General features: G+C 30.8%; 2 protein-coding genes across 2 annotated transcripts; one reads left to right on the top strand and one right to left on the bottom strand.

The window, feature by feature from the left end:
• Positions 1-260: 260 nt before the first annotated feature.
• Positions 261-941, bottom strand: LOC131634294 (uncharacterized). The gene has a single exon (XM_058904947.1). It carries the CDS (start codon positions 838-840, stop codon positions 397-399), a length of 444 nt encoding a protein of 147 aa, XP_058760930.1. The 5' UTR covers positions 841-941; the 3' UTR covers positions 261-396.
• A 5,749-nt stretch (positions 942-6,690) lies between these two features.
• LOC131634311 (transmembrane emp24 domain-containing protein p24delta4-like) lies at positions 6,691-9,195 on the top strand. The gene is made up of 4 exons (XM_058904968.1): positions 6,691-7,065; positions 8,098-8,307; positions 8,471-8,547; positions 8,901-9,195. Exons 1-4 carry the CDS (start codon positions 6,862-6,864, stop codon positions 9,043-9,045), a joined length of 636 nt encoding a protein of 211 aa, XP_058760951.1. The 5' UTR covers positions 6,691-6,861; the 3' UTR covers positions 9,046-9,195.
• The last annotated feature ends 1,491 nt before the right edge of the window (positions 9,196-10,686 follow it).

Raw genomic sequence — 10,686 nt, 5'->3', positions numbered from 1 at the left:
ACTCGCGGATAAAATTTTTCAAATCCGATGCTCGAACCAATTAACAACGAATTTCGTCGATTTGGTTCGGTTTTTGTCCAAACTAAAAAAGTATGCCAGAACCAAACACTATGATTTGGTTTGGATTCTGTTTTAATTCGAATTTTCCCGAACCAATAAACACCCTAAGTGTATCACCCATTTTCTAAAAAAAAAAAAAATTTGATAATTTGTATTGAAATCACTCAAAACAACAAAATAAATCCATAGATATCACCAACTAAATAAAAACTATTTTTATTTTTCACTAGTAGATTAGTTTCAATGCAATTTTTGCCACATATAGATATATAGATAATAGATGATAGATACATAAATATATTTCAGATGCATAAACAGTAAACACATATCTATCAATCAAGATGGATGAACCTTTCCCGAAGAAATTCCTCTCCAAGCCGACTTCATAGAAGCAGTAGCCGAATTCAAAGCGGCTTCCATATACTTCTTCGAAGCAACAGCCGCACTTTTCTCCATCAAATTCCCCATCCTCCTCGCTCTCTCACCACTCTCAACCAAGCTCTCCACTTCATCTCTCGAGATTCTCTCCATCTCCTCTTCAAATCTTCTGAACTCGTCCATGGCGCTTTGCATCACCGAATCGAGATGCTCCTCGGCTTCCTGCATGGCGTGTTCGGTTTCTTCGAATTCGGTTTGTTGCTCGAGCTCCGCGGCGGCCCAGGCTTTGTAGGATTCGAGCTCGAAGAGCTTCATGAGGTCTTCGATTGTGGAGGGATCGAAGGTTTTGTCGTGGAGAGATTGGTCTGAGAGGAAGGTGAATTGGGAGAGAAGAGCTTCCATTTTTGGTTGAGAAATTGAGATCTGGATGAGTTGAGTTGGTTCAGTTTGAGTGGAAGAAAGAAAAAGGAAGTGAGGTAGGTGAATGGTGTTGGTGTGGAATGATATAAAGGATACCACATATACTAACTATGGATACTAATTGTGATTAATTAATTCACACATATACTAACTATATTCATAATATATTTTAATTAATTTCTTAGAGTAATAAATAAACTATATTCATAATATATTAATTTAGAGTATGTTGAGTAATGCCATAGGAAGAATTATTTGAGCAAGAAAGACAAGAATGTATATTTGTTATTATTTTAGAGAATAATTTTAAATTTATTTTAAATTTAATTTTCTTTTTAATAGGAATTATAGGGTAGTGGTAGTAATGAATGGTTGAGATCTAATTTTCCATTATTTAGAGGTAATAAATAAAACTAGTAATACGATTTTTTTTAATAGATTAGTTGTAATATTTAATTATATATTTGTATGGCGGGTGGATGAAGGTTCACCTGATACGTAATAATTAACTTAAATTAGTATAATATAATTGAGTATAATATGTTAATTTATGATTATTTTTAATAATATATATTTATATTTATATATTTTTAAAAAATATTTATTTATATTTATGATATTCTTAATAACAATATTTATTTATATTTAAAATTTAAAAATATATATATATTTGGCCTTTTCGTTGTAAAATTTCATCTAAAATATCAATCAAATTATAATAGTAGAAGTTATAATACAAAAAATAGCAATAAAAATTATAATATAATTTTAATTTTTAAAAATAAATGATCTTTGGTCTGGATACGCAACAGTGTTAAATTTTTTTAGAGAGAGCTTTGTCGCCTATAAAATCCTATTCAAATAGAGAGATTAGTCTCTTAATTACGCGCATACTCCGCTTTATATCAAAAAAATAATAAATCACATTTAGTCTTCATAAAATAATTTTATTTATGCCATTCTAAAAATATACTTTATTTATTTTTTATTTTTAAAAGTATATACTATTTTGTTTATATATTTTTAAATTTTTTTGCTCTAGTTGTTGTTAAAAAAATTATATTATAATTAATTTCTATAACATGTGTAATATTCATTTTCATCATTTGTGAAATTTTAGAAATTCAAACTAAATAACAAAAACCCAAAATAAAATTGATAAGAGGTTAACACTAAAAAGAATTAAGAAAATACCATGAGAATTCACTTTACTTTGCAAAAGGAGAACAATGATTTTTTGTGTTTTTGTTAGTAATCATTGGACTTATTTTTATGTTTTGGCTTTTTACTTTTATCTTCTTTTTTCTAAGACATAGTCCTAATTTACTTTGATCAACTAACCGTTGCATGAAGAATAACCTCAATTTGTTGTGAAAAGGACTTAAATGAAACCGTTGAAGTTCATTTTCAACTTATTTACACAAAAAAGTTAGGAATCAATAACCTTTTAATTTTATCTATGATGTAGATAAGGTTTGGAGGATAGTTTTTCTAATCTAACTCATAGTTGAGGAATCTTAATAATAGTGGAAGAGTGGGCCCATTGCTTTGAAATTTTGATGTTAACAAATTTCTCAAAACATAGATAGATAGACATTAGAATCATGGAATTGTGGACTTTTTGTAGCATATGGTAAAAATAATGCATTTCACGTTGCTTAAGAGACACATAGGTATGGAGAAAACGACAGTGCCCGTTTATGTGTCAGGGTCTGGTCTATGATGTGTGAACTTAACCTAAGGGACAACAAATGTTTTCACTTTGTGAATTTGCAATTGTCATTCTACTACTATGTTAAAGCAATGGGGTTCACTCTTCCACTTGACATAGTTTGTTGTTTTATTTGATGCATGAGTAAACATGAATTTCAAATTTAGTGATGGAGAAGATATATCTAAATTTTAAAGGGTTTTTTTTTTTTTACAAAACAAAAAGGAAAGATATTATAAAACAAAAGAGAGAATACAAGAACACATATCAAACCAAAACGCCTTAATAAAAAAGTTTAAGTTTAAGGGTATCTTTCTTGTCAAGCAAGAGTTTCTTAAGAATATCTGAAATAACATGAGTAAACCAACTAAAATTTATAAGACTAAGGCCTAAACTAGTCAGGAAATCGGCACAAAAATTGGTTTCTCGATAAATGTGAGTGATCATGAAATCAATAATAAGCGTGAAAGATCAACACTTAAGCCAACGAGACTTGATATTCCACGGCACCAAGTTAGTGTTAGAAAACGCCTTAACAACAAAAATGCAAACTGATTCTAGCCAAATCTTCTGCCAACCAAAATCTCTAGCTTTCTCAATAACAACCATAATGGAACAAAACTCCGTAAAATCTGCTTTTCCTTCCCCCAAAAAATACAAAGGGGTTGCTTTTCCATGTGACTCGCTCTAATAAAGTCAAAAAATATGTTTGTTATAATACGAAAGTATAATTCTATCTATATGCATCTCAAATTTAACACATTCATTTGTAATTAAGTCAATTAATCCATTTAGTTAAAAAAAATAGTCCAGAAATATATCTCAGTATTTATAAACTTAATCCATTTAGTTTAAAATAAATAGTCCAAAAATATATCACCGTATTTATAGAATGGTGGCCCGTACGTGCACTATCAAAAATAAAATTGTTATCAATTAAACCATATACTAATGTAATTCAATTAAAATGTCATATGTTAGAATCAATCTAGAATTCATAATCAAACATCATTGTTGACAAATTACAAACCATAATATAAATACTATCAAAATAGAAGTAAAAGTGAACTATCGAGTATATCTAACCCTCTTATACTACAACGTTGTCTATAACTCGGATAAAGTGGCACCTATAGATGCCATCACATGAGTGTCTTCTAGAAACCCTCTTCTCTCTATACCCGTTTGTGCAATATTCATAATATGACGACATGCAAGTATAACATCAACGATATGATATTCCCGAGCATGCTCCTCCTCTGATATCTCCTAATGAGCTGATCTAGGTGTATCTCTGTGAGCATTTGATGTCATGTATGGATGTGACACTCTAAAATATCATTGAATGTAACAGAATGCATTACTTCATGGTTGACGATTTTGAACACTTCATGCTTCCTCTAGTACAAGATGATTATAGAAATCATCAAACATCACATCAAAATCTCCATGAACCATAACGGAAGAAGCAGACCCAGAGAGCCTCTTTCGAATCGTTTCAAATTAGAGAGTTCCAAAAAATACTTCTTTTTAGATTAACCATGTCGGATGCATCATCCACTTGACACACCCATATTTGCACGATTATGTCATATTATAAAATAAGATATACCCCAAAGAGACTTGTGAGTACTAGTTTTTATTTGTGCGGTGATTAACTTAACGAATGAAATTATTGGTTTGTTTGAATTGTAATAGTAATAACAATATTTATAAGTAATCGAAGAATGATTTTTTACGATGATAAATCATATATTACTAGTTTCCTTACTATTATGGATAAAAAAATTATACATTGAGACTATTCTTCTTGTTTAGTATTTTTTTTTAATACTATAACTAATGTTGTTTTCACGTAAAATCAAAGATCTATCAAACACAAGTGTCAATTATCATATGAGGAAGAAGACGTCCTCAGTTGGATAGCAACCCCAAATGGAAATTAGAGTGTTAAAATGGGTTACTAATGCATATCAAACCAGAAGAAATACAAAGAACCTCAAGAGTCCATCAAAGAGAAGGACGAAACATTGCAGAAGAAAATTTGGAAAAGCCAAGCAACTCCTAGATGACAATTCCTCATATAGAGAATTCTCAACTACACTATACCCGTTAAAGAAGACCTCACTAACAGAGGAATTTAATGCAATCTTGTTTGCCCTAGATATAACTCAAGTATTAATTCCATCAACCACCGCTTCCAAAATTGTATTTGGACTAAGCATGTTTGGTTTGGGTTGCAACTCAACATAATACATAACAATAACATTCAATTTACATATTGAATTAGAGGCACCGTAAGTACGATGAATTACTATGCAAAAGCTATTATTATTAAAAATATAGACTACGCATGGTTTTCTCATAATACCTTATTATATGACAACAAATGGATCATATCACGTGATGCCATTGACCAAGCCAGAAAAATGTCCATAGTTATCATATGGCAAATAACATGGGTCATATTAAAAGCAAAGAGTGAATAATAAGAAATAATCAAGATTTTCAAATGAAGATTAACAAGGTTGACATGAGTAAGTATACCATCACCTTGTCTAAGATCATTGATAACAACACTAACAAGCATCCTTCTCTTGAAAATAAGCAAAATTGAAAGGGAAGTGGTGAGGATTACATCAATAAAAACCAAGAGAGAAAGAATATGTTGGAGAACTTGGAGAATAAGAAAGACAAAATGAGAGAAGATACCTTAGGGCATACCAATAAGGATATCAATAAGACAAGATTTGATAGCACGAGCAACATCAGCAATGACCACAACCTCGAGAAGAACTACCAAATCTTACTTTGGAAAAATTCTAGGTTAAACAGGCTAAAAGAGAGGATTCAGAACCAAAGCGAATGGAAAGGGAAAGAAAAGGTCACGAACCTGAATGAAAGGGGGATTAAGAGCACAAATAATCGTCCTTATCTTAGGGGGGATATGGAGATACAACACTACCAACATTGAGAGCCAATTGCATGACAATATAAGCAGTTGTTATAACTAAGAAATGAATAATAATAAGAAGAAAACTCAATACCCTAATTTTAACTTAAAAGGGGATTATGGTAACCATCAATTGAAGAATCACCTAAATCACCCTGAAAAGGACCCGGATAGGCGAGACCATCTCCAAAACATCAACATGCATAAAACGGATAGTGAGAATTCAGGTGATAATTCAAATCAAAGGACAAATTAAAATAATTGTAACAAAAAGGATGTTATACCTAATAAGGGCATTAAAAACCACACATTGTGGTGGAAAGCTTCAGATAAGAGGTGGATCAAATGCAACTCTTATGATATTCTTTCTTGCAAAGGTAAATAGGGCTTGGAGCGATTTTCAGATATGAAAACAAAAACGTTCTTGCTATCAATGATTATCCCATTATGGCTGAAGCTGTAGGTATGAAGCAACTTTAACCTTAGCGATTGAGTGTTTCTTTCTCGACGTCATCATTGAACTAGACAACAATACCATTGATGAAGCTATGGATTCAAAAGATATGCCCAAAACAAATCAGCGTTTAATTTGCAATCAGGTGAAAAGGAAGAAGAACTTTTTTTGGAGACTTAGAGTTCAACACGTTAGTAGAACAAACAACGAACACCAAATTGCTAAACATGCTACTAATAATGAGGATATGGTTTGATTTGAAAAAATACCAGGTCACGTAAAAGCCCAAGTGCAAAGAAAAAATATCAACTCTGTAACAAAGCTGATATAAGTGTACGACCAAACAATATCAATCAACAAATATGTTATTTTGTTTGATAAAAAAATTTATTTTACATATATCTATTTAAGTAAACCAAATAAATATTTATAAATACATTTTAAAATTTAAATCTAATAAAATAATAGTATAGTATGACTTAATTGAAGGCAGATTTAAGAAAAAGTTATATTTCCTTTGAAAAGAAATTAATTTAGCTATTGTCAAGAAAAAAAAATCATTTTTTGACCAGAGATATTAACTCAAATTAAAATAAACTAAAAATATTATTTTTTATAGAACAAAAAATTAAAAATAATTAAAAGCAAAAAATCAATTATAAATTTAACAAAAAAATCGCAGAAAGAAAAGGAAAGATAAATTTGTAAGAGGCAGAGAGAATGTAGTTATTGGTCTTTTATCCTATCGAAACAATTCAAATCAAAATCAAACTCAAATCAAAACCAAAAAGGAACATTAAAATATTCATCATCATTACATAATTTACATTAACATTGTTCATAAATAAATCACAGAAGAAGAAAAAAGGAGAAAAAAGTGTTATCATGGAGAAAAACAGAGCATCCATTATGGTTTCTTCGACATTGTTGTTTTTCTTGTTTTTTTCAACATGTGATGCTATTTGGCTCACATTACCGGGTTCATCGGGAACCAAATGTGTTTCTGAAGAAATTCAGCATAACGTTGTTGTTTTGGCTGATTATGCTGTTCTTCCGGTGGAAGCATACCATCCCACTATCTCGGTTAAGGTATGATTTTTGTCTTACAAATGGTTACCCTTTTGCGTTTTCTTTTGTGGGTTGTTGTTTAATTTTTTTGGGTCTTGATCAATTTTGAGATATACATATATGTTGCTTAGGTTTATTTTTGATAAATTTAAGGATTAAATGTTAATCATGCAATTGATTTTAATCTAATTCTGTGTTTGGGAATTTGTTTTTTGAGGATGTTTTGATGGTGGAATGAGTAAATATTTTGGTACATTTGCTGTATATGATTAATCATGTTTAAAAATATGGTTAATTCGGTTAATTAGATGGTTAATTCAATTGACGATAAAAAATTGTGGTGGTTAGTTCAATTACATGACGAATCACAGTTTCACAAATTTGAAAGAAATGTAATTTACTTAATTAGATTATTGATTCAATTGACGATAAGAAATCGCGGTTCAATGATGAACCACAATTTCACCATTTTGAATGTGGTTTAAATTTACCATTCGTTCAACTGAATTAACCATTGTTTTCTTGTGATTAACAAATTATCGTAGGTGTAGGGAAAATTGAGCATCGGTGAAACATTTTTGTTGTAGTATAAGTATGAGGTTATACGGAATTGACTATTTTGCATTATGGGATTTTCTTACATAAGAATCATGATTATATTTTGTTTGTTTGTTGGAGTTAATCATGATAGTATAATCTGTATTCTTACATGATTCTTCGGCAAAAATGATGTGTTGTTTTATAGACGTCTTCTCTTTTGGTTTCCCATTTATAACCAGATACACAATATCACTGTGACGCCGTGATTTTGTTGAAGTTACAAAGTGTAGTTTTTACCAAAATCGCGATGACTTGTGTGTATGTTTTGATGAGCCATCAAGATTTAACAAAATCATATGGCACCGTGATTTTCTTGAAGCTACATGAGATCATGATGGCTCATTGTGATTCTAACAATCCTACCTCAAATTTTAACATGTAGTTGTTCTTTACGTTAACTGCGGTACGATTGACAACCTTGAGACAATTTATATGATAATTTGTTTTCTTTAGGTAAGCTCGCCATATGGAAACACTCTTCATCATAATGAGAATGCTACAGTTGGTAATTTTGCATTTACAACTCAAGAGAGTGGGAACTACCTAGCATGCTTTTGGGTTGCACACAACCCTTCAGGTGCAGATGTCAACATGAACCTTGATTGGAAAATTGGAGTTGCAGCCAAAGATTGGGATTCTGTTGCTAGAAAAGACAAGATTGAGGTAAAACATTTCAATCACATGAATTTCTTGTACAACTTTTTATTTTCGCCTCTAAAGGATAGTTCTGCGGTGACAAAAATTGATTATGATTGATTCGATGATTCTATATAATTGATATTGGTTGATTGAAATTTGATTTTTATCGTCTATGATTGATGCTTAGGGAGTAGAGCTTGAGTTGAGAAAGCTAGAAGGGTCAGTGGAAGCTATCCATGAGAATTTGATCTATCTTAGGGGCAGGTAATGTTAAGTGTCTATAGCAAACTAATCTCTTAGTGCTTATTTGGATTCACGGTGAATTTTGAAAAATCACGTTAAGCCAGTATGATTATACAAAATCTATACTCAAGAACTTCAACATAATCACAGCACTACTGTGATTTTGTCAAACTCACTTCTACCGGTATGATTATACAAAAGCTAGATTCTAGAGCTCCAGCATAATCACAGTATTTTCGTGATTTTATCAAACTCACTGTGATTTCAAACATATATATTACAGAGATATTTAGTCAAAATACTAATTTTTTTATTTGAAATTGATTTTAACTTTTATGTTTTATCCTTTTTTTTTTTTTTGTGATATTTATCAGAGAAGCAGAGATGAGGGCAGTGAGTGAGGTAACAAATTCAAGAGTGGCATGGTTTAGTATTATGTCCTTGGGCATCTGCATTGCAGTTTCAGTTTTGCAATTGTGGCATTTGAAAAGATACTTCCAAAAGAAGAAGCTTATTTAGATGCTAATAGTGTTAGTTCAATTTTAAAGATGAAATTTCATGATTTTCTATATTTTTATGACTTACTTCTTCACAAGTAGCCAAAAAAAACTATATAGTTGGAGAGTTTCTAACTTTTCTTATCCTAAGAATTTTGCTATAGTTCATTAGGTTGGATATGATGAATGATAATAAAATACTTTTTTGTATCAACAATATAGATTATTAAATTGCTTATGTACAAATTGCATGTCTTGGGTTAGATTCGAATCCAAAATTTCGAGTAAATTTGAAGAGATTTCTTCCCATCTCATTTGAGTGCTCTCGGGTCATCGTACTTATAATATAATATCAAGAAATTGTTATGTGCAGATTGCGTGTCTTGGGTTAGATTCGAATTCAGAATCTCAGGTAAATTAGAAGAGATTTTTTCCATCTCATTCGAGTGTTCTTGGGTCGTTGTACTTATATTATAATATAGATTGTTAAGACGTTAATCTAATTAAATTTTAATTATGTAAACTGTCAAGTTAAATTATTTTTCCTCATAGATTTGGCGTGCACAAAAGATATTGCAAAAGTGGTCGTCCATTTTATGTGACAATATTCGAAGAGAAATGTTATTTTATAAGTTTGATTATAAGAATATTTCATTCTTTTTTTGACGAAAAATCCAAAACTACTCTTCGTTTTAATCTATTTCTCCAACAACTCAAACTACTCTATTTTGTGGGGAAAAATTATAAAAATAATTCTCTTCATTCCTTTGCATTTTTTAAGCTTTCCATTAATATATTAAATTATTGAATTAATTAACAAAATAATAGTTAAATACGGAAAAATATATAATTATGAATAATAAAAATACAAATAAGTTTTTAAATATTTTTAACTAATTAAATAATTTTTTAATTTTTTACATTTACAAAAACATGATTACAAGATAAATGTGTATCCTTTAAATACGTGACAATTCATAGTGGTTAATAGTATCAAAGGCTTTAGGATTATTATGGTATTAAGAGCTAGCTCACGTAAGGTGAGAAGCTATTGTATATGCATTTTTTTCTATGTTGTAGTTAGTCCTTGAGTATCACAATACTGATGTATTTATAGTCCAAGGGCCTAAATTCGAGTCTTCCTATAATATAACAATCGCTCCAAGAATGAGTGGTTGGTTTCCTAAAATATATGAAGTCTAGTTAAATCCCATAACTTCCTATGTAACGTTTGTTGACTCAATGTGCGTTTTAGGTATAATGCACACTCTTGTATGTGGGAAACATTTGGTTTCATTTATTAGGTCAGCGATGCATCTTGACCCCACTTCATTTTCTTCCTCATTGAAAGGGTAGCATCGTCATGATGGCGTGTCAATTTCGAATGGCAGCATGGTGTCCGTCGCACACACTTGCGTAAAGGGGGTTTTCCTGGTGGTGGAGTCAGGTGTAGTTTGATATGACCATAATATTCCATTCAACTGCTCGGCTCACAATAATTTGGCATCATTTACCTTTTTCTTGGTCCCCTTCAATATCACTTTATTGGTTGATTCTTCTTGTCCATTCACTTGTAGGCGAACGACTAATAGTAATTGATTTTTACTCCCATGTCCCTGTAGCAATAGATCATAGTAGTACTGGAGAACTGAATTCCATTATT

This window comes from Vicia villosa, unplaced genomic scaffold (assembly GCF_029867415.1).
Source record: "Vicia villosa cultivar HV-30 ecotype Madison, WI unplaced genomic scaffold, Vvil1.0 ctg.001280F_1_1, whole genome shotgun sequence".
Taxonomy (NCBI): domain Eukaryota; kingdom Viridiplantae; phylum Streptophyta; class Magnoliopsida; order Fabales; family Fabaceae; genus Vicia; species Vicia villosa.
This window is presented reverse-complemented; position numbering and strand designations above follow the sequence as displayed.